The sequence below is a fragment of the Sebastes fasciatus genome, chromosome 14 (assembly GCF_043250625.1).
Source record: "Sebastes fasciatus isolate fSebFas1 chromosome 14, fSebFas1.pri, whole genome shotgun sequence".
NCBI classification, from domain to species: domain Eukaryota; kingdom Metazoa; phylum Chordata; class Actinopteri; order Perciformes; family Sebastidae; genus Sebastes; species Sebastes fasciatus.
The window spans coordinates 11777371-11799999 of record NC_133808.1 but is presented as its reverse complement, the minus strand read 5'-3'; the positions used below and the strand labels follow the sequence as shown (position 1 = coordinate 11799999).

Genomic DNA, 22629 nt, shown 5'->3' with positions numbered 1-22629 from the left:
TGTCACCTTTTGAACACAAAAAAAAGGCTTTTTTAGGTTTAGGCAAAAAAAAAAAAAAGTTGGGTTTAGGGAAAAACATTGTGTTTTGGGTTAAAATAACTACGAACACAAAGACAACAACACCTTGTTGGTTTCACACAGGATGTGAACACTGGTCTCCTGGGTGAAAGCCCTGTGTTTTGTGTCTCATCTATCGTCCCCCGACCTCCACCCCTTATGGATCACACTGTTTATACTACAGCACCTGACTTTCGCTTCTGCTCCTGTCATAATTACTACGGTCGCTGGAGGTCGCTGTCGTGTTCTTTTATACCTTCTTTCGGTGATCTACCATGTGAATAGATGATAAAACCTACTAGTTGGTGTAGTAGGCCCCTACTGACACACATCTATGGGGCTTATAGCGACTTATAACGCTTATTTAATAGACTGACAACAGTCTAATCGGCTAGTAAAACACACTACTGTATCGTAGCCCAAATTTAATACCATTCTGAGGTGAGATGGTATAATAAATGTGGATGGTATAACTCTTTTAAAATGGTTCCTAAGTATGTTCAGCTTTAGTTGGTGAGCTTGATGTGACTGTTGGGCTAATGTACTGTAGCTTGCTAGGTTGATTAGCTTTAATCTGGCAGTTTATGATAACAACAATATCAGACAAGAATCTTATTCTGCAATTTTCTGATATAACCGGACCTATTAATGCATATAATGCTTCCTACTTTCAGCTTAAAATGAATCTAAAAGCGCCAGGCAGCTTTTTTGGACACATGGCAAGATATTGACAATGAAATTGCGCATAATGACGATAAACACCGGAGGTCACACAAGGTACACCAGCAACAGCACTAGATTGTGTGATGATTTTAGCGTACTGGCCACAGCCAGAATTACTGGTCATGTAATGAGCTGAGGCCCGGCATCCAGTTTTCTAAATATTTATATCCATGGTTAAGGCCAACGTTTACAGCACAGCTCATTTAGTCCCCTGCCTTTTACCTTTTTACCATCAACCCAGAGCCAACATGAAAAGGCATTAGATGCTAATATATCATAACAATCTTTGGTGTGGTCATGTGCAAAAAGCCATATCGCCTCCCTGAGCACAAAGCCATCAAGCCGAATTATAGGCTGTTACTGAAATAGTCTCAATTCCACAGTGCATGGTAAAGTCCCATTGTCATTACACATCACAGTCCAATGAGACTTTGCAAATCTGTGTGTATTTCAGGGGAATCAACGAGGTGTCATATTTTGATGCCTTGACCATCTGGATCGATCAGGCTATGCTCATGCTTGTTGCCACTAGATCTAACCAAGGGACACTGGGAAATTATCCTTGTCACTTGTCTTCAAGTATGTCCTTCATCCAACAAAGTTCAGTCCAACTTAGTACACTTCCTTTCAGGTTTTTCAGATCCAAGTGGCCACTTTTCAGAACCTGATGAACCAAGTCCTGATTCCCAGTTCTCATTTTGAGAACATTCATTCATTCATTCAAGTCATTTTGACTTAATTGGGCACAACATATGCTGAGGGTGGCCTCTGTCCGTAAGACAGTCAGGACTCAACACCAAAGTGTGCAGTTTGGGGATATTGCTTAGGATGAAAGCAAGTGTGTTTGAGAAGACTGAGGGGAATGTTGTCTGCCCAAGGCCCGGATCTAAAGAGGAACAGTGGTTTATTTGTTTGACCCACTACTATTGCACCTTCATCCCCAACTTCTCACAGTGATAAATGTCTTGACTGATCTCTGCTGAAACTCTGATTCAGTCCAGTGGAAAGAGCAGTGCCAACAGGTCTTTGAGAGGATCAACAGAGTAATTTTGCTTTTTTTTTTTTTTTTACACCACACCTGCCCCAGATTCATACAGAGCTGGAAGAAGATTTTTCCCAGGATAAAATAAACTTTATTTCTATATTTTGATTTAAAATTATTTAGAATACATAGCGGGTAATGAGGTGGTCTTGCAATAAAAGTTACATTGCTTCACCGGTGAGAACATCAAAATGGCAAAATACACTGGCAGCGTATGATGTGTCGAAACCCACGCACACATTGTTTTCTATGTAAGCCCACCCACTGGCGATGTCTTGATGTGTGTCATTGTGGGTTGACGCACATCAACTAGTAGGGATATCCCACTGTCTGTTTCCCGGCGTGCTCTGTAGAATTAATTTTCCCTCATCGACAACCTTTGTGTATGTTTTTTTTATCCTGTATACCTGCACAAGATGTTAAACTATTACAGTATCGTCATTATCGATTAATCCATTGTTTGTTATTCAGTCAATTCACGATCTTGCTAATAAATTAGTGATGCCTATGTGAAGTTACCGCAGTCCAAAATAATGCCTTCAAATCTTTTATTTTGTGTGAGAGTAGCCACAAAAATAGAAATCATTCAATTGACTCAGAAATCGAATCGAGGAAAGAAGTCACTGTCGAATAAGCTGACAGTTTTACTTGATAAAAGACTGACTGATCTAAATTGTCGTAGATCCGTTTTATGTTGATCCAATCCATTTATCCTTTTAGCAAAACTTCTTAACACTCTTTTCTGTATGCATTATTCTTGATCCCCCATTCTCTTGCTCTTAACCATGTTTGACAACGCATGGCATTGTGTTGTGCAGACCATCAGGTTTTGTGCTTTGTCCTTACCCATATTTAACATTCTTCAGCGTGGCTTACAGCCTGCTACAAACTGCTAATTGGGTTTGTGAGCAGAGAGAGACCCCATTTAAAGAGTCCCTGTCTTGTCTGATTTAAGTCTGGGTCTTTATGGGCTGATCTCCAGCAGAGAGGCTGGAACAGGCCTACTCAGGTCTGACTGGGCCGGGTCTGGGTCGGATCAAGAAGGAGACAATTGGGAGTCTGAGGGATGGACCCTGACAGATTGTCCCTGTCAGAGACGTGCTTAGAGTCCCTGCGAGTGGATCTCACGCAGTGTCAGCATGGCCTTGGTCAGTCCACTGCACAATCACAGGGAGGTGAGCAGACATACTGAGCACAATGCCTGGAGTAAAAAACCCTCATCTGCAGCACTCCAAGATGTGGGTTAAATTCGACCCGTGTAAGAACAGCTCAAATATCTGCAGACGAGTGCGCGTACACACAACAAACATCACAAACCAAAAACAGCAATCTACCCCAATTGATATCCAATTCTGCGCAGCCTGACTGGTCATTAAAACCATGAGCAGTGCCAAGTGTGGGGCAAAGAATGAGGGAATAAGAGACACATGCAGCTTTTACACCTTTGGGAAACTCATTAGTCCAGGTAATACAGACACAAGCAGACCCCACATTGAATAATTGTAGGATTTCAGAGTGCTACAAAACTCTGGGAATCCCATCCGGACATTGGGAGGGAAAATCAATTGAATAGCTGCTTTATCCAGTGTCTCTTGAGGGCTAATCAAGCCCTCATAGCTGGTTCCTCACCTAGAACTATTCAAGGTTGTGGAGTGAAATTCCCAACTCTTCCTACAATCCCACAGAAACAATACAAGTATTCCCGTCTGATACCAAATGCTCAACAAACAATTAATTGGAACAGTACTCCCAAGAAAAAAGTCTCTTTCTTTGTCTCTAACTTCCTTTTTCTCTCTCAGAGTTGTGTTAAAATTTCTGGTTTGGGCTCAACAATAATAATAACTGCCTATAAATGACTTTGACCTATAGGTGCAAGTACAAAGCCAGAGGTGGTCACTTGAAGTTCATTTAATAGCAGTCATGAGAGTCCAGCTGCTCCATCTCTTTCATCCCCAGCACATGAAGACAGATATCCCAAACCTTTGAACCAGAAAACAATCACCCACCAGGGACTTCATCAGCCAATTAATCTCCTTTACCACCACATTTCATCTTTAACACAGACGCCGGACCATCATCCTGTTCCATTTGTCAGAGACTAGTACTGGAGAGAACAATAGACTAAGGTAGAAAAATCAATTTGACACGTGTAAGGGCAACACAATTAAATAAAAGCACAAAATAAGGTATTGAATTCACAACACCTGCTTGGTGCTTTATTGCAGCTGTTTCCAAAAATTTACATTCTAATACAACAAAACTGCATTGTAAATTGCGATTTCAGGGAAACATATTTTGTCACGGATTGTTTGTTTTTGACGTATCACAAATATATTTCGAATGACAGTCCACAGAAGTCCTTGTATGGAGGAGGCCGGGGTGGTGGATGGGTCAAACTAACAAAGGGCTTTCACCCAAGAGACTGCTCTTTGTGTCCTTTGTGACACCAAAAGTCAACGTTCACTTATTTTAATTTAGTCATTTTAAGCCAAACCATGATGTTTTTACTAAACCAAACAAAGTGTTGGGTTTTTTGTTTTATTTTGTTTAAATTTTTAACGTTAACCACTAAAGGAACAGATGTCAAAAGACAGTTTTCCATTCAAGGTATTTCAGTACTAAATCAAACTTCATGCAAACAACAAGCATTTTTTAAAATTTTTTTTTTTAAATTAAAAAGAAAAAGTGTGCATGTGTGTTTCATCCCACACTTTGCGTTCATTACAATACTGGTACATTTTAGTCTATAAGATCATCTGAGGCAAATTTCCTACTTACGTAAGCCGGAAGTTTTTATTGTGTGGAAAGACTACGATCCTTTGTCCTGGAACGATCTGCAGGCCAAGCTTAAACTTGAGACCTTTAAATGATTTTTTAACTTAAAATAAAGGAAGTGGTCACTGCTAGCTGCATTTGCTTTAATTAACTAACAAACACATGACCAAAATGCTGCATTGTTAATGCACTGTATTATCTAATGTATTTTTTGTTGTATATATTATTGCTGCTGTGATCTGATGTTATTGTCCTATGTATATATCCCTGTGAGTGTGTGTTTGTGTGTGTGGGTATGTGTGCATGTGAAAGACAGAGTGAGTGAGAAAGAGAGAGAAAGTGACAGTGTCCATGTCCCAGATTACTAGTTTAATGTGAGCTTGTCTGATTTTCCACATGCCTCCATTTATAATCCTTCAGGAAGACATAGAAGCCTTTCAAAGTGCCATTAAATAGCCAAACTGGCCTGTGACACTGCATCACCTTTGACCCCTCCGTTGGGGGGGTCATATTGACTTTACTGCTATTGATATTTTGAGGACCCAGAGGGCCTACTTGATTGATCAAGGCTACTTGAGCTGTCCTGTATCTGATCTATATGGAAATCCTCCACGGACCAGAGCGTACAGCCACACAGGTACTCACGCGTGCACACAAGCAGTCAATTACCTATTAAGGACAGCTCGATAGTTGAACTGAAATCTAGTTAAATTCCATGAAATGAGTCTCTTATTTTGTTACTGTATTCTATAACTATAAGAGAGAAAGCTCGTTATGACAAGTTAAATGACCAAAGCCGTCATATACTGTAACTTAGTTGGACAATAATTGTGCAATAGATTTTCAGAGTACAAAATCGCTGAATCAATTATAATATATAATTCATTGATCTGTTTAAGCAGTCTTAAGGGCCTGATCAGGCTAATAGGCGGATTTTACTGACATGACCTCAACCTTTAATTTGTGCTAATTACAGCTATGATTATTGTCTTGAACAATTACAGTGCAACTTAAAGCACCTATATATAGTCTTTTAAGGACAATAACTTTAGTTAAATATTGTACCTGTCCTGACACTTGGGAGATTTAACAACATAGATTTACAACATACAAGTACTCGGGTGTACTTATCCAGTCTTTTATCAGCAGCTGGAGGTCGATAGCTAAACTTGTACTTTGTCACGCAAATTCCCCCCATCGACCAACAGCAAGCAGTCTTGACTATGCTGATCTTTTAAGGGAACGTTAGCTATGTTGCACCATCCAGTTTTATTTAAAGAGGACCTATTATGCTTTTGTGCTTTTCCCCCCTTTCCTTTAGTGTGTTATATAGTAAGTAGTAAGTGATGTGGTGATGTCACCAAGTAAAGCATTTGCATAATACCTGCCTAGCGGCTAGTTTGGCATGCGATAAAACTAAGCTGGTTAGAGCGGAGCTGGAGTGGAGTCCGAAGAGTTTGGTTGGGTTGACCAATCACAACGGAGTGAGCGTTTTGGTTCTTTTCACATTAAAGCATGTAAACATGTTCCAATAAAAATCCAAAATACATGTATGTACCTGAAAATAAGCATAATAGGTCCCCTTCAGCCTCAAGAGTCAACAGTATACACTGCTCTACAAAAGAGGAATGGTTGGCAGACCGTTATGAGACAGGAGTCAAAAACGTCTTTTAAATAAACTGTATGAACTTATTTTACCGTTAGTGACCAAGCTAACCGACTGACAGAAAGTCTGCTAGTTTGAAGAGCTTTTTTCTTCATTGAGTGAAATGATGTACAATCGTGACACAGTAATTTAGCTACAGTACAGCTACAGCACTTTACCAACTAGCCCCTGTGAATATGTCACGGTACATTTTAAAGTTTGATTCCTGGGTGTTTTTTTTCTCTGTTTAGTAGGTGTATAGGCAAGTGTGTCTGTATTCTGTCACTGACCATCTTCTTTGCGGGTAGAAGCACATTATTCATTGATAAGTTGCCCTTCTGCTCTTTGTGTTCATCTCTGTCTAGTGGGTGTGCGTCCTTCAATATAAAACCTTTATCTAAAGGTCACTCCTTAAATCTTCAGACATGCCCACTCATGTCTGCAGTACAAACACACCAGGGACACAAAACCCAGCGTGTCACAAGCACACACACACACACACACACACAAACATGCACTTTCCTGAGTGCATCTAATGGACTTTAGGGAAAGAAAAGTACTATCTTACATGCCAAAGACAGACAAATCAACTACTATTATTAAACTAGTATGTGAATACTGAATACATAAGAAATGGATTGTAATGGACGAAAAGCCTACTTTTTCTCTGTAATGGCAGCTTGTCTTCACAGTGTTTTAACTGACTACCTGGATCCCTATATGTATTCCTGTCATGAAAAGCTTCTACCTTCAATCTTTTTGCTCTCCATTTTCTCAGCTGACCTTTGCATTTGTTCACAATTGATGCTCAATTTGCTGGCATTTAGAGCCAAAATGAGTTCCGCAGTAACCCTTGGTGACCCAGTCACTGAGCAATTGGATCATTTGGTAGCTGTCAATCTCTCTAGATTGAGGGGAGGCCTAGCTAATTTTAAGAAGTACAGTGTATATCTTTTCATTAATTCACATGCTCTTCACCTCTTCAAGACGCAGGCAAAAAAGCTGCACTTATATCTAAATTGCTCAACAGTGCTGCCACTTTCTTGTGCGAATCCTTTCACACAGAAATGGGAAGCATCATCCCTTGCAATTACCTGCCTATCATCTTTTTAAAGCATGCAACACACACACAAACACGCATTTTTCGCATTATTTTCTAGTAGAATCAAGCTGTTTAGTTAGCCATGAGGCAAAATGACAGCAATAAACAATAATTAACGATTTTTTCACCAGCTAAACACAATCCAACAGTGACAATCATTGTGATTTAAAGTCTAGACTTTAAATTTAGTGTAGACAGAAGTTCATAAAAAGAGCAGCACAAAAATGATTCATTTATGTCAGTGAAATTTTCCAGAAGCCTCCAAATTACATCAGTGGTAGAGGCGCCAGCTATTGATGGTTAGTGTTGTGTCTGTAAGAAATGCACTCACTCACGCACATACATAAAAAACAGCCATTGAAACATATTAACATACAGGGGGTTGCATGCAAAGGCTTTAGACCACAGACTGTATATAAAGATGGACAACATGACAACATGCCAAAACATATTGATCGCCCCCTGGTGGCTGGTTGCAGTATAGGTCATAAATCCCGCCCCCTCCATGTTAGCAAATGGGACATGGGCCAAACTACAAAGTCAAAGTCAAATACATTTTTCCCAAAAGATGGTTTCTGTCATTTTAGGTAGTTCTTATCACGCTAATGTAAGTTCAAGTGTTTATTTTTCTGATAAGTTTGGTTTTAATCAGTTATTTGATGCTATAAAAAGGGGGTGAAACGTCATGATTAACAGCTGTGATTGACAGCTGCTCCGAGTGAGGTACTTGTGCAGCCGCAGAGTGTATGGGCGGGGCCTCGATACAGCGGCTACAGCCTTCCGATCACTACTGCGCAGACGCTGGCTCCAAATTACATCAACATCTCGAGATGGCAGCTCCCGTATACCGGGATATTTTGGCTTCACTTTTGTACAATGGGAGGAAGTGGAGACGCGTCGTCCATCTATATATACAGTCTATGCTTCCGACATACAAGAAAAGGAGGAGTTTTCCATACCTGAGCCTCTCTTAGAGACCACCTTCACACTCTCGGACAGCGTGACGTACAGCAGGATCAGCAGAGGGCTGGGAGGTCTCATCTTCCCCCCGTCCTCACAGCCTGAAGGAGAAGAGACATGGGCACGGGAGAAGGAGGGATGGAAGGAGAGAGAGAAAGAGAAGGAGAGTGATCAGTCACTTCTTGTACATGAGATCAAGCACCTCCTTGTTGCTACTAGACAAGAGTAAGTAAGTGTCAGTGTGGAGGGATGTTCTGTAACAGCCCAAACACTACTGCAAGTACGCACACACACACTATTATAGAAACATTTGCACGCCCACACACACACACACACACACACACACACACACACACACACACAAACACTCACTCAGACACACACTTGGACACTCACATCAACATTTTGCACGTTCCCCTGGGGGATCTTTCTTGTAATGATTTCCTCTCATGATTGCAATGGAGACGGGTTATCATAGCGGGGATATATCTCATGAGAAACCATTCCCTAAGACGCTGACGAATCAATAAAGAAATAATTACATGTGTAAGGAACACCACTTTAAGTCGCCAGCTTCATTAAAAATAGGGGAGACCTTGAAGGGAATTTAAAACCTCACCGTGTGACTCGCAGAGATGCGGCAAATATCTCACCCATATATCCCTTATCGACTCATATATCACATTAATTGATGGAGGTGACTCCTTCTCCTCTCCTCATCTTCTCTGAGTAAATGACATAATCTAACATGTAGTAATTACCCTCTAATAGCCAGCTCCTGAAATGGAGCCGCTGCTGCTGTATAAATGTGATGTTAAATAAAAAAAGAATACACTCATCAAAGTAACAGTTTATTAGCTTACAGTGCTAGCCGACGGCAATACCCTTCAAAGTCAACCATCATCTCACTGTAACAGAAGCTTTACAGGCGAAACAAGACACACACGACGACATTAGAAAGTGAAATTACTAAAAGTTTATGATGTTAGTAAAGGTTGACATTTTGGGAAATAAACACCCTTATTCGTTTTCTTGCAGAGAGTTAGATGACAAGATTGATATCCGATACCGATACCGGCTCGGATATCAGACCGATATTGACTCGAGCCGATCTATTCAATTCTTTATATACCATCTAATATATACATTTAATACTGGAATTTAGTGTTTAAGTTTTGACCAATTTGTTGCTGCATTAAAAAGGTTTACAGCTGAAGTGTAATTCCTGTTAATTTTGAAGATTTTTTTTTACGAAGTTGCTGGCGTACGATTTATTATTTTAATATTAAATGAAAATTCAGTAAATGTATATCTATGTATATATTTGTTAGGAAAGCAATATGCAAGTCAAGCCTGATTTTGCCTAACACATAAAAGAATGAGTCCAGTCACTTCCACACAGTGAGGCATACAACTTTAATTTAATTAATTAAACACTGGTATGGGACCGGTACTCGGTATCGGCCGATACCCAAAGCCCAGGTATCGGTATCGGGACTGAAAAAACTGGATCCCGCATCCCTAAGATTGAAATCACTCTCACGTCTCTTCATTGAAGCTACTGCCAGCAGCTGTTAATGAGGCAATTGCCGTGAGGAGGACGGAGCGGTCACAGCCGGTGTGCGCGGCGCAGCGGCGCGGAGTGGAAACCTACAGCCTCGCAGTGAAAGCTCAACTGGAGACGCCAGACACACAGCCATCCAATGTTAAAGATCAAAGCAAGCGCTCTACATTTATTGAGCATCATCTTTTCTTGTTAAATGTCCCGTGTTTATAGAGTGCTTCAGGGATGACGTATCTTTGTAGGCCAACCAGGAAGTTAGCAACGCCCTGGGTTCCCTCGACAAAAAACCAATAGCATTTTTCCATTGGGTTTTGGATTATTGCCAAAAAAAAAGCTCTGTGGCAAACACACGTTTATAATACTTACATGTTTTGTTCATTCCTGTAGCACTCTATTAACCGGTGGGCAAATCCTCACCCTGACATCCCTAATTTACAATACGGATATGTGTGTGGTATCCTCTCAACTAACTCTTAGTTGGGTAGAGTCATTGCCCTGTTTCATTTTAAGCAAGGACCGCAAAAGAGAAACAAAACGTGACAGAAGTGGCATTATCAGAGAGAGAGCCCTCAATCTAAAGCTGCCAGTCTGGGTAGTTGTATGTGTCAGAGGTACCAGACAACCAAATAGAATAAAGTGATTGGAGAAGAAGAGCAGATTCACCAACAGCCTGATCTGTGTCCCTGTCAGTCTAACTATAAGAAAAGGAGAACACAACACACAGCAAATTAACCCAATGAACCAGAGAAGGACAAGATGAGGGCCCTGGCCTTTGGAGACAGAAACTAACGGCACAGAGAGCCAGAGCCAGGAGGGACCCTGGAGTCTGCGGCGAGTCACGTGCACTCCAGATTAGCATAGCTAATGAAAGGAGCCTCTCTCAGTGTGTGTTTACACGATACACGCAAGGCCCGCTCTGAAAAGAAGCCTTTCTCTCCCCCTCCATTACATTCTACTAGGAAACAACGTTCAGTCGATAAACACCGCTCTGCCAATAACATTCTGGCAAATGCCACAGCTGAAGGATTGGCTCCTCTTTGTTCGGCTAAAAGGCCTTTAAAAACACTTGCCGATAAGCCGGTCGGTTCTAATTGTGTGTTTGTAACTGAGGCGGTCAGTTTATGGCTATATGTGCACACACAAATCACCAATCAGAAACACTCTCAAAAGGCCCAAATCCTTAAGGTCAGTTCAGATTCCAATTCAATTCAGATAAGAGACCTTAATCTGAATGACCATGATATCCCTCTTTAAACACATTCAGTGGCCATTTCTGCAATACCGTCCCAGAAATGTAACAAGACAAGCATAATGCAGGGACTTGCAGCTACCAAATACTCAATGACAAGAGCAGAAAATTGAAAAGTCAAGAACCATGGGGCAATTTCATTGAGACCATAATCACACGCAAGCAGAAAAGAGAGAAACAAAAAGGGAAACAGATGATATCACCATTGTGGCTGCATGATATTTAGCTGCTACGTACTGAAAAACACTCGTGCACAATGATTTTACCTGCTCTTTCTTTTTCTCCTTAAACCTGGAACAGTTCATTTTGCACTAAAGTTCTTAATTAAATGAGAAAATACTCCGTACTTTTCATTATTTAAGTATTTAAATCACACAGCAGTATACAAAAACAGGCTTTAGCATGTAGCATATAGTAACAGAATATTGATTCATATTTGATCAGCGCTCCCTAGTTTGACCATTTGATCGGAGTTTGCGAGTGATTGACAGCTGCCTCCGTTGAATGAAAAGCCAATAGGAATGCTCTCTCTCTGAAATGACCTGTGATTGGCCAAAGTCTCACATCACAGGCTAGATTTTTTAAAGCCTGAAAACAGAGCCATGAGGAGGAGCAGAAGTCTAGTTATCTCTCAGAACACTTGAATTACAATATGCTGAAAGGTTATTGTGAAATTTTTTGCCCAGTGAGCCAAAAACATGCTGCCTACTGCTGCTTTAACCTAGTATTCAGCGTTAAAGCATTGTTCTAATTAATGAAAGTTAAAATAATTTGAGTTTGTTACTTGTGGTTTGATCTGTTATAAAGAGTTGCACGAAAAAAATCATCAATATAATCACACCATTTAAATTAAGATCATTTCATTTTGGATGGCAGTTAAGATGAGCACTACGCTGTATAACAGCAACATCCCCCAGTTTGATTTTGACCTTTGTTGCATGTCTCCCTATACTGGATTTCCTGTCTATATCTACACTGTAAGCTGTCCAATAATGCCAAAAAAAAAGCTCCCTTCATTCCAAGCTGCAGATACAAGTTGATTTACTTAACATGACTGAATGATTGGCAGGTTGTGTTTCTTTAGCTGCAGGATGGGGAGCTGCCCCCCCGTCACAGCCTGATTCAATAGAACAATGCCAGCGACACTCCTCTGTGTCCCAATCATGTCACGCCTTCACAAGCTCAGTGGGCTTTGGGTCCTGCCAGCCATGACATCACCAGCCTGCCACCCTCACACACAGAGAGGGGCATTGTGCACCTCGCACGACCCCCCAGAAAACAGCCAACGCACCTCGTCCTCCCCTCCTCTCACCTCTCCTCCCTCTCCACTCCCCCTCCATTCTCGCCACAAATAAGTTGAAACTGCTGCACAAAAGCACTCAAAAAAAGCGACTTCTAAGAAAACAAAGTGGCTCTCCAGAACGGACTGCTCGTTGAAGACCGCATCAACACACGTTAAACATTAGGACCGGGACGATACACCTATCGCCCGATTCAATTTTAAGTATTGCGATTCTACAAGTATTGTGATTCGATATTGCAATCTGTTTTGCGATTTTTGTTAATTTTTTTAACACTAGACCATGGGAAAAAGTTGAATCATACACTTCTAAGGACTTTTACTTTGGAAAATATCTAAATTAATACGGTAAAAATGTTTGATTTTCAGCATGTATGTAGTCAGAGATGTCTTGAAGTCAAATATATCAGTCATTGTCAGGAATTATTTATTCATTTTTTCCAGCAAGACATTTCCCTCAAATTAGTGGTATTTTCTTTTTAGTTTATAACTGACATGTAATGTTTTATACTTCTGGATAATAAAATCCAATCAATCTTATTTTCATATATGTATTTTGTATATAGTTCCCTTTGTTAACACCTTATTTTGAAAACCAGACGTAGTCACACGTGTATACTTTCGCTAATTTCACCAAGTCCGTAGCTAGCTCTTCCGTCAGCTCCGTTCTCTTTATACATCCATGGTCAGCTCCATTGGGGCCGTTTGAATGCAGAGAACATAAATGTCAGTATATGAGTGCTCTACAATTGTAGCGTCGGCCAATTTGACTACGGAGATGAGAGTGACGGCTGGCTTGATTGCACGTTACCGCAATACGATGACATTTCCTGTCCATGACAGAGTTAGCATGCAGCTTTAGTCATGATGTCTAGCTCTGCTTTTCCTGCAATGTGTGAAACCAAAAGTGTTTCCATACTTTACTGTATGTGTAGTGTTTACCACTTTGGATTTAAAATGTGAGGGTGCAGGTCGTATCCACGTGGACCCTCTGCTGTTTTCTACTTTTTCGTTTCGGCTCGCTGCGATTGGCTGCTGTTTTTTTGGTTGACGGATACGGAACGGATATGACATAACATTACTCGGACTACACAATAAAAGCGTTAACTTCCATCTACCTCCGCATAGACTCAAATGAAGCAAATATATAAATTCTGGCATAAAAAAATGTATTTCAAAATGGTAAAAAAAAAAAAATTGCGATACATAGGTGAATAGCTTTTTTTCCCACCCCAATTAAACATCAGTCTGTAGACTCGGTAAAGCAGCAGATTTCCTGTAAAAGATATTATATAGCTATTAAGAAGACTAAGTGGAGAGTGAAGCCATTTTTCTGATTTCAAAACTTGTATCACTCCACACTCGAAAGTTCTTTCATCATTTTGTCGAGCACAAAGGGAGCATACACTAAGTTGAAATATCGTCTGTAATGTTAATTTCCCCCACAAGGTCAGGTAGGAAGGATCTATTGAGTTTATTTTAATTATTTTAACTTTAAATTATCTTGTTTGAAAGTATCTGAATACAACCTACAAGCTCTATTGTTTCCAGGTCAACATGGGGAAAAAAAGACAATAACGCTGAGCTGCCATTATTCATTGAAACCATCTTTGCAAAAAAGCAAAATTTAAACAGAAAAATGTTTTGGTGAGAATAAGTTTTTTTTTTTTTAAAGTATTGCACAGAAGTAGGAAGAAGTACAGATATAACTTCTTGTAATACGACATTCTGGCGTTGCTCGTCGGTTAAATACGGCCAAGCTGTTTTCTCTGAGGCGTCAGGAGCAGGTGTGTTTGAGGAGGCACACACAGAGGCATGGCGTGATATCCACGCTCCAGCGATGCATGAAGCATGCACACATCATCACACACAGTAGCACACATGCCGTTTGCCTGCTGCTTTTTTACCAGAAAATGAGGGGCACGGCCCGGCACTGCCTGCTGACTCGCCCCGACAAAGTAGCAGAGGAATTTACTGTCTCCTGCCATTGTTATGGGACTGTATCTCCCAGGATAGCTGTATCTCCTCCTATCTCCCCTTTATGTTTCCCAAATTCAATTATCACCTCACGCTATTTTCTGCTACAGTAGCACACTCCCTCTGCTGTGTGCATATGGTGCATGTCTGGGCACTGTGGCTGTGCACGTTACTCACATATTCTAATCTCTCTACACAAACACATACACGTACACATTCACAAATAACAAGCAGAACCTAAAACCACAAACACTTTTAATCTCCAGCTCTATTACTGTTGCTATAGCATGCAGTTCCATCTTAAGACAGAGAAGGAAACCTCCGCCATCTTGGCACAGCATGCTGTGGATGATTGATCATGTGATTTAGGGATTTAATCCAATTTGAAAGCAGCCTGCGCTGTGGTTTTAGGTAAAGTACATCTTCATAGCATTGACTAGACGTGGCTCTGTGGCCCGACGGGACCAGAAATGCCGACAGTGAAAATGTGCATCTGAAAAGGATTCATCGGAAACATCTCACTGTTTCCTTGGAGTCATGATGTTTAATTAAAAATATACACTGTGCCATCTAGTGTTTTTACTGTATTACATCATGAACTGGATTACTGCATGTAGAGCTGCATTTTTCTTAAGAACTGAATAAACTGACTTACTCATGCACTGTATTGATTTTTAATAAACCACTTAAAAACCTGCCGCTATTTGATCTTTCGGAGGTTGTAGCGAGCTCAGTTTTAAAGCTAGAGTGGATATAGCACTGGCATCATGTGAAACTAGAAAACCTAAGGAATCCATTGGTACCAACCCTTGACCTCTGACCTCAAGATATGTGAATGAAAATGGGTTCTATGGGTACCCACGAGTCTCTATGTTTGACAGCTTGCTGTTTTCTGTCATTGTTGATATTTGTCTGTTTACATATGCGTCCATGTCTATTCTTTAACGTTTTTTTGTCGTTGTTGTTGTCTGTTTATTTGTTTATATGTCGTTAAGGTGGCGTTAAAGTTTTTTTTTTTTTAATTATTAGTATTATCACTTTTCTTTTCCTTCATTGGCTATTAATTTTGAAAAAAATCAAAGCAAAGTAAATTTAGTCCTCTGAAGAGGGGAGGTGGTGGCGGGCCCAAAAAAGAAAAAAAGAATAAATTTACAAAATAATCGTAATAAATCACCTTGCTTACCATACAAACTGTCTCTCACACACACACATTACAAGACCAGTAGTGGTTTTTGATCAATATTTCATGAGTAATAACCGCTGAATACTAAATGAAAATTTGGCAGAAGGTGGAAAAATACTCTTCAACTACATTCGGATCTTTACATGATCCAATACAACATTACATCATTATATCATTACATTATGTATACACGGTATATGTACTGTATACCATCCTCCATTCTAGGAACGCTGCATTATTTATCTGCCTGAGCAGCCACTGACTGTACAGAGTAACCTTTAAAGCGGTGAGAGACATAAAATGACTGATAATATATTGAGCAGCCGGTACAGCTCTGGAGTCAAACGCAGCAATTAAAGGGGAAAATTCAGAAAGATTCAAAAGTGAAAGTAAGTTTGTGTGCAGATGCAAACTCGCTCTCACATTCGCTGTTGTTCTCTCTCTCCATCTGTAGTTTTAGCGATGCCAACATCAAATGCGACACCGAAGTGCGGAGCGGCCAGAAACAAAGACGAGTAGTGTAAGCACAGACGCACACAACAAGTGAGTGAGTCAGAGGTGTTTCTGTGTGTCACTGTGTCAAAGAGATTCATGCTGGGATTGCTAGTAAATGGCACAGCACACTGCAACTATGCTTACTGTATTGTCTACCTGTTTCTTCGTCTGTGCCATGTGGCGTGTGTGTGTGTGTTTGCTCTGCTGTTTGCCAGATGTGTCACAGTGTGAGTCAGGTCCCATGAGTATTATTCTGCAGCAGTAATGTGAATCACTGCCTCAGAATAAAAAATAAGCCTGGTGGTAGGCTGAGTGAGCATTCGTTAAAACGCGTTTGACCGCTTTTGACCATGGCCAGCCCTCGTTAATCTCCAGAGGCTGGCCATAGGTGGTTCGAGTTAACGAGCAAGGTGCGGCGAGCTATGCCCGGCCTCAGTCCCAACATGCACCTCTTCACTGAGTGAGATTAATTACCGCGCGACTCTGAGCCAATCCGAGCCCCCGCTGTTTTCTCTAGCCCCGGACACACAGATACTGTACATGCACTTACTGTAAAGAGCACGTTCGAGCGCATAAAATGCAACGCCGTGTGCATAATTAATTAAAAGAGCTCGGAGGCAAACTAAAGGCATTTGCACATGATCGGTCAAGAGCAGAGCTGTGGGTTGTTGCGAGTTGAGTTCAGACAAATTCCACCAGCAGTGAAGCATTTTTTCCTCCAGTGGCTGTTGATTGCTTTCAGCTATATTCCCCCGTGCCCGGGCCCATTGTCAGCTGTCCAAGGATGACTGGCTGCAGAGACACTCTCATGCTTCCAGTCAATGCTGCCTTTGATGGAGAGCAGGGGCCAACACTCTCCTCACCCATTTAGTGTACACACCCCACTGGGAGCAGCCCAACCACCACTGACACACCGATAGACTGAAAATACTGTCAAGCACACACATGTACAGTATATTGTGATTTTTTTGTTGTGGCGTTTTAAAAACTAGTTTTTTAGATTTATATTTTATATCATTCTTACGAAACGTATCTAAAACTAAATCTTTGTAAAAAACGTTTTTACTTTATTTTGTTCTTCTGCATAGGGATGACTTCTTCCAGTCTGTTCTTACTCTCCAGGCATCCTTAGAGTATAATAATAATATAATGATATACTTTTATCCTTCTAATTGAAGAGGCAGGTAAGCATATTTATATTTAGTAGGGCTGTCAATCAATTAAAATATTTAATTGCGATTAATCGCATGATTTTCCATAGTTAATCCCGATTAATAGCAAATGAATCGCACATTTTTTATCTGTTTAAAATGTACTTTAAATGGAGATTTTTCAAGTATTTAATACTCTAACTATTTTTGCATTAACTTTGACAGCCTTATTAATAATATACTCTTATCCGTCTAGTTTAAGAGGCAGGTAAGCATATTTGTATTTATTAATTTGAATAGTGAATTATAGGTGAACTCTGGTTAAAGAGTATTTTTCTTTTCTTGTGTGCTAGAATACAGATACATATATTTTTATAATTTACAACCGATGACAGTGCTGACTGTTTACTGTGCGATGTGTACGAAAGTTCACAATATAATAATTATGCTATAAAACACAACTACAGTAACACTGTTTTATTGTAAAGCACATTTACAGTAAGGCTACTATAAAACATAGTTAAAGCAAAGTTACTGTAAAAGGAGTATTAATAGGGCAATAAAAGGGTATTGTTAAAGTACAATAAAATGTCTAACAATGTAGTGGGTAATACAAACTAGGACATCAAGTGGGTAATGGACCAGTCTGAGATGTAGCTTCGGTTTGGATAAGATGCACCTGCTCTGCATGTAATCGACCAGTCTTCAAATACAACCCGTACAGTCTTCTGCATTTGTGAGTATACTGGTTTAAGTCACAACAAAATTGGATTAATTAAGTGGAACACAAGTCAAAACCAAGACATGCTCCGCACACGAAGGCTACGTTCACACAGAAAGCCTTATAGTACTCAATTCAGATATGTAATTCATATGTAGACCTGTTTTTTGTCGTTGTGTGTGGCTGTTCACATTGTTTTTTAATTGTGGCCAGATTCCAGTGTGAACTGGTCACAGTCCTGAACTGACCCACATGTGAGTCATACATGTGCAAGAAAATCTGATTTCGGTCGCTTTTGTCTGCAGTGTGAGTGTAGCCTAAGTGGCCTTGGAACCTTTGAAAACATCACTACATAAAGAACTTTGGTAATATTGTGCAATATAAGGAAGATGCTATATACATATGTTTTCTTATTAATATTCCTAATATTATTATCATTTAGTAGAAGTATACTCCACATGCAAATAAGAGATATACACACACAGACACACACACAATGTACATTCATATCTCTCTCCCCATCTCTTTTCTAAAACACATGTGGGAGGACTATGGTCAGGCATTGCCATAAAACAAGCTGCCCTTTTTGTAGTGAATCATGTATCCAAGCAACCGAGCCGGGTATTGTATTGTACATTTGCTAAATTGCATCGTCTCATCAACTTGAGTAAATAAAAAAAAACACCAAATGGTTATTGATAGGTTTAAATAGATTCTTATTATATCAGGCGTAGAACATAATGTCCTTCATTTGCCAAATTGCAGTCTGATATTGACAGCTGCTATTAGAGGGCATCCAAGCGTTCAGTGTAATGCCAACACAGTTTTCTAAATGTGCAACTGTTGTTTTCTGCAGCGAGTGACAACGTGAGATGAAATGCATCCAACTCCGATGATCTTAAAGAGGAAACTTCTCAATTTGTGTCCAAAATTGTTCTTTTGGTTTAAACTGTGGGTGCATACAGTATATTCCTCCTGCACGTGCTCTGGTGCATCACATTGCTTTCCTTCTTGTAGCAGTTCCCGGACTCAGAGATTTGTTCCAGGATAACGTCAGTGTAACAGACAGTTTCCAAATTTGAGTTATTGTTTCTTCATGAATACATATATAGAAACTAATTTTAAGCCTGAGGGGGAAACGTGTGGTTCTGGGGATCCTGTGACGCTACCCAGAAGTGGATCTTTCTCCTTCATCAGTTTAGTTTGGTCACGATACAATGTGCTGCTGTTTAGCATAAACGATAGCTGGAATTGCAGAAGCTTTCCTGAAACCTTTCAATCCTAGAAAGAGAAAAAGAGGACTGTGATTGGCTTCGCCTGACAGATATACAGCTGCTATAGAGGAGCACAGTTCCCTGATGAGGGATCAGCAGCCGCTGTTTACAGTAGAAACACATTGCCATATGTTGCAGACTGCACAAAAAAACTATGGCGGTGATGAAAAAGTGAAAGGTGCCGTGGAAAGTATATAGCATGGAAAAAAGCCCATGCATTCGCTATATTTCCTCTCCTATCTAGCCTGCGGCTGTGAAATGTGCTGGATGTGCCTACATTAGTGGTGTGTGGAGAGGCACTGTGGTCCATCCTCTCAAACTGACAAGGGTTTCTTAAAACAAAGATCCCTGAAGACAGGAAATGCTGGCCTGAGCGGTTTTCAGCTGGAATGTGCATTTACGCCTCGGTATCCATGACAGAGTCTATCCTATTGTCTCGCGGAGCCATTGTGATGGCAATGGAGCCTAAATGAGGCCAATAATGGTTCCCTGCTCGGTCCCCAGAGTCGTGCCTGTTTAAAAATCGATTCTCTGCTTGACTAGGGACAGGCTGGGAATAGAGAGAACTGGAAGAAATGGAGAGGAAAGCGGCATAAAGAAGGAGTTGGATGGGTTTAAAAAAGGTTACAAAAGATAAGGGAGATACCGCAAGTGAAAATCCAGCCACAGCCTGTTACTATCAGTGCATCATAACTAGGAAACAGACACGTTAATGTGACAAACATAAAGTACAAATCAAGCTTGATTTGCTCATTTCATGCATGCCCTGACTGTTTTATGACTATAGATTCTTCTGCTTTGTTTATATCGTCATGTTGGCTGTATTTATATAAACTTTATCCATTAACAGTTAAACATAACCTCTGTATAAACTGTACAGTACATTATTGTACTGCCCACACAGTAGTTATTCCAACATTTTTGTGCATTGACAGATGCTCTCAGCCTATTTGTACCAAACAGTTGCCAATCAGACCAGCACCCTATCACTGTTTATTGTCCGGCTGTTGTTGTTTATCTCTATTTTATGCCTACTTGCCTGTACATAAAAGCTATATTTTTATGTTTGGTTAGCTGTATCTTTATGTTATTGTTTTTGGCACTTTGCGTTGAGCGATACAACTGGAGAAATTTTATCTCTCAACCCATTTTAAGTCAGAGCTGGGAAATATTTATTCCCCCCTCAACACATACACTTTTAATCCTCTGGTTTACAGCATCTTGCTCTAGGGGTGTAAGACAATATCCAAAATATTGAGTATCGCGATATAATGTTTTTTTACTTTTTAATTAATAGTTTACATGCAAAGATTAGCTCAAGACATGCACCATCTCAGTGTATGTGCCCTCTCAAAGTAGTGCTATGATGTTGGATGTTACAGAGACTGTGATATATTAAATGCAGATACCACTGTTCTGATTGCATAAAAATTTACTTTTTTTCAATTTAGATTTTATGCATATGGTGGTGTGTTCAGTTTTCCTAAAATTAGATTTAAAAAATTGCAATATATCGCCTTGCTTACTGTATCGCAACACATCCCGATATATCGAATCGTAACCCCTGTATCATGATATGTATCGTATTGCCAGATTGTTGCCAATACACAGCCCTACAGTATCTTGCTTACTTGTTTCCTGTCTGATCTGGGTTATGAGGTCTGAAAGGTAACTTCTGTAGAGAATGTTAACTATTTGTTGAAGGTTTCATTTAGATAGAAAAAGACAGAAATCAATGAATCGGGAAGCAGAAGCTGGGACGCCACCTCGCGTCTCATCTTAGCGCTCACAATGTTCCTGAGTGTGCACATTAATATGAAACAAGGACTGGATCTTTATGTACCAAAACTTTATGATCATTCTGATGAAACTTGGCGACAAGACAAGTGATGGATAACGAAATAAAACTATCTCCCTGTTTTGGAGAAAATGGGCCAGACGAGTTTCATAAAACTAATTACAAAAAATATCTTAAGTCATGCACTGAACACCGGGATGTACTATATTAAAAAATTCCATAAACTCAAATCCCTTTGACATTATCCGTCGCATCATATTTATGTCAACTACTGCTAAACTAAAAAATAACAATAACTCTCTGTTCATGCCAGAAACTAAAGCACACACCACAAAGAAACAGCATGGCAACTTACCAAAGAGAGGGCAACCCTGTCACAGACTTGCAGTGAGGTGGAAAAGTCTTCTCTCCTACTTTACTGCCAGAAAGACTCTGAGATGCTGTCAGTTTTGGCAGAGAAAGATATATGGGCTTCATTAGCAGCTGGACCAATGTGAGCAACTTGTGGGTGGTGCGGAACAATAGCTACAGCCAACCAGAGCCCCAAACACACACACAAAGAGAGCAACGGAAGGTGTGTGAAAGCCCTATTAAACAGATGAGGTCTTATTGAGCGGATGGTATCACACACTCGCTGGGGATGAGGGGATGGATGGAGGGGAGGATGGGGAATCAGAGGATGTTTTATTCAACATGTGCTCACCTCCTTATCTGTTGCTCATATTTACACCCCCCCCCTCCACTCCGTCTCACTTCAGCTCTATGAACTACACTCCTTCAGTGCGTCTCATTGACCTTCAACCGTCTCCTGTGTCTCCGACACGCTCACCTGTTTGTCTCAAACCGACCCTTGTGTGCACTCCACTGTTTGAAACAATGGGACTCCAAACCCGACCTCCAAATAAGGCACCACTGAGGACACAGCTCAACTACTGTGGACAGTACACACCTATAGATTTCTTCTTTCTTAGTACGGATGATGTACAGGCACAAACATGAAGGACAGGTGATGTGTATGTTGAACTGCCATTGAAAGTCCAATTGCCGTTAGGGGTAGGGGGAAAAAAGTATCGCGATATTTTGCATGGCAATATTGTATCGATGTACAGACGTTAAGTATCAATCTTTTATTATATGAACTAATAACCTTTTAACAATCCAATGGCCTGCCTGCGGGCCTGGCAGCTATTCTGTCTGGTACCAATCATGTCATGTTGGCTTGTCGGGAAGAACGCTACATTATGCTCCAAATTTACTCTAAATTTTGGCGTGGAAAAACTGGCATCGCCATTTTCAAAGGGGTTGCTTGACCTCTGACCTCAAGATATGTGAATGAAAACTCTGAGATGAGTGAAAACTGTATCTTATTAGATAAAACAGATGTTGACAATCTGCATAATTTGCAGTTGAAAAAAGGTAATAAATCGCAATATATTGCAATTTATCTTATCACAATACTCAGCATATCGCAAAATGTTTAAAATCGCAATAAGATCGTATCGTGAGTAGGAATGTTAATAATTAACCGTTTAACCATTAATTTTGACCGATGAATGTTATCAGTTAAACGGTTAAAAGAAATATTAAAAATTAAATAAAAAGCTGAGAAAAAC

General features: G+C 40.2%; 2 protein-coding genes across 3 annotated transcripts in view; one reads left to right on the top strand and one right to left on the bottom strand.

Annotated features, from left to right (window-relative positions):
- cmss1 (cms1 ribosomal small subunit homolog) overlaps positions 1-22629 on the top strand; it is a 341858-nt gene that overhangs the window by 114778 nt on the left and 204451 nt on the right. The gene's annotated exons all lie outside the window — the stretch shown is intronic.
- Positions 1-22629, bottom strand: part of il1rapl1a (interleukin 1 receptor accessory protein-like 1a) — a 203079-nt gene that overhangs the window by 164220 nt on the left and 16230 nt on the right. For both annotated transcript variants that reach the window (XM_074658820.1, XM_074658821.1), the window contains exon 2: positions 8304-8405. In XM_074658820.1, coding sequence (XP_074514921.1) covers positions 8304-8385 — 82 coding nt within the window. In that variant the 5' untranslated portion in view covers positions 8386-8405. The remainder of the gene's footprint in view (positions 1-8303; positions 8406-22629) is intronic.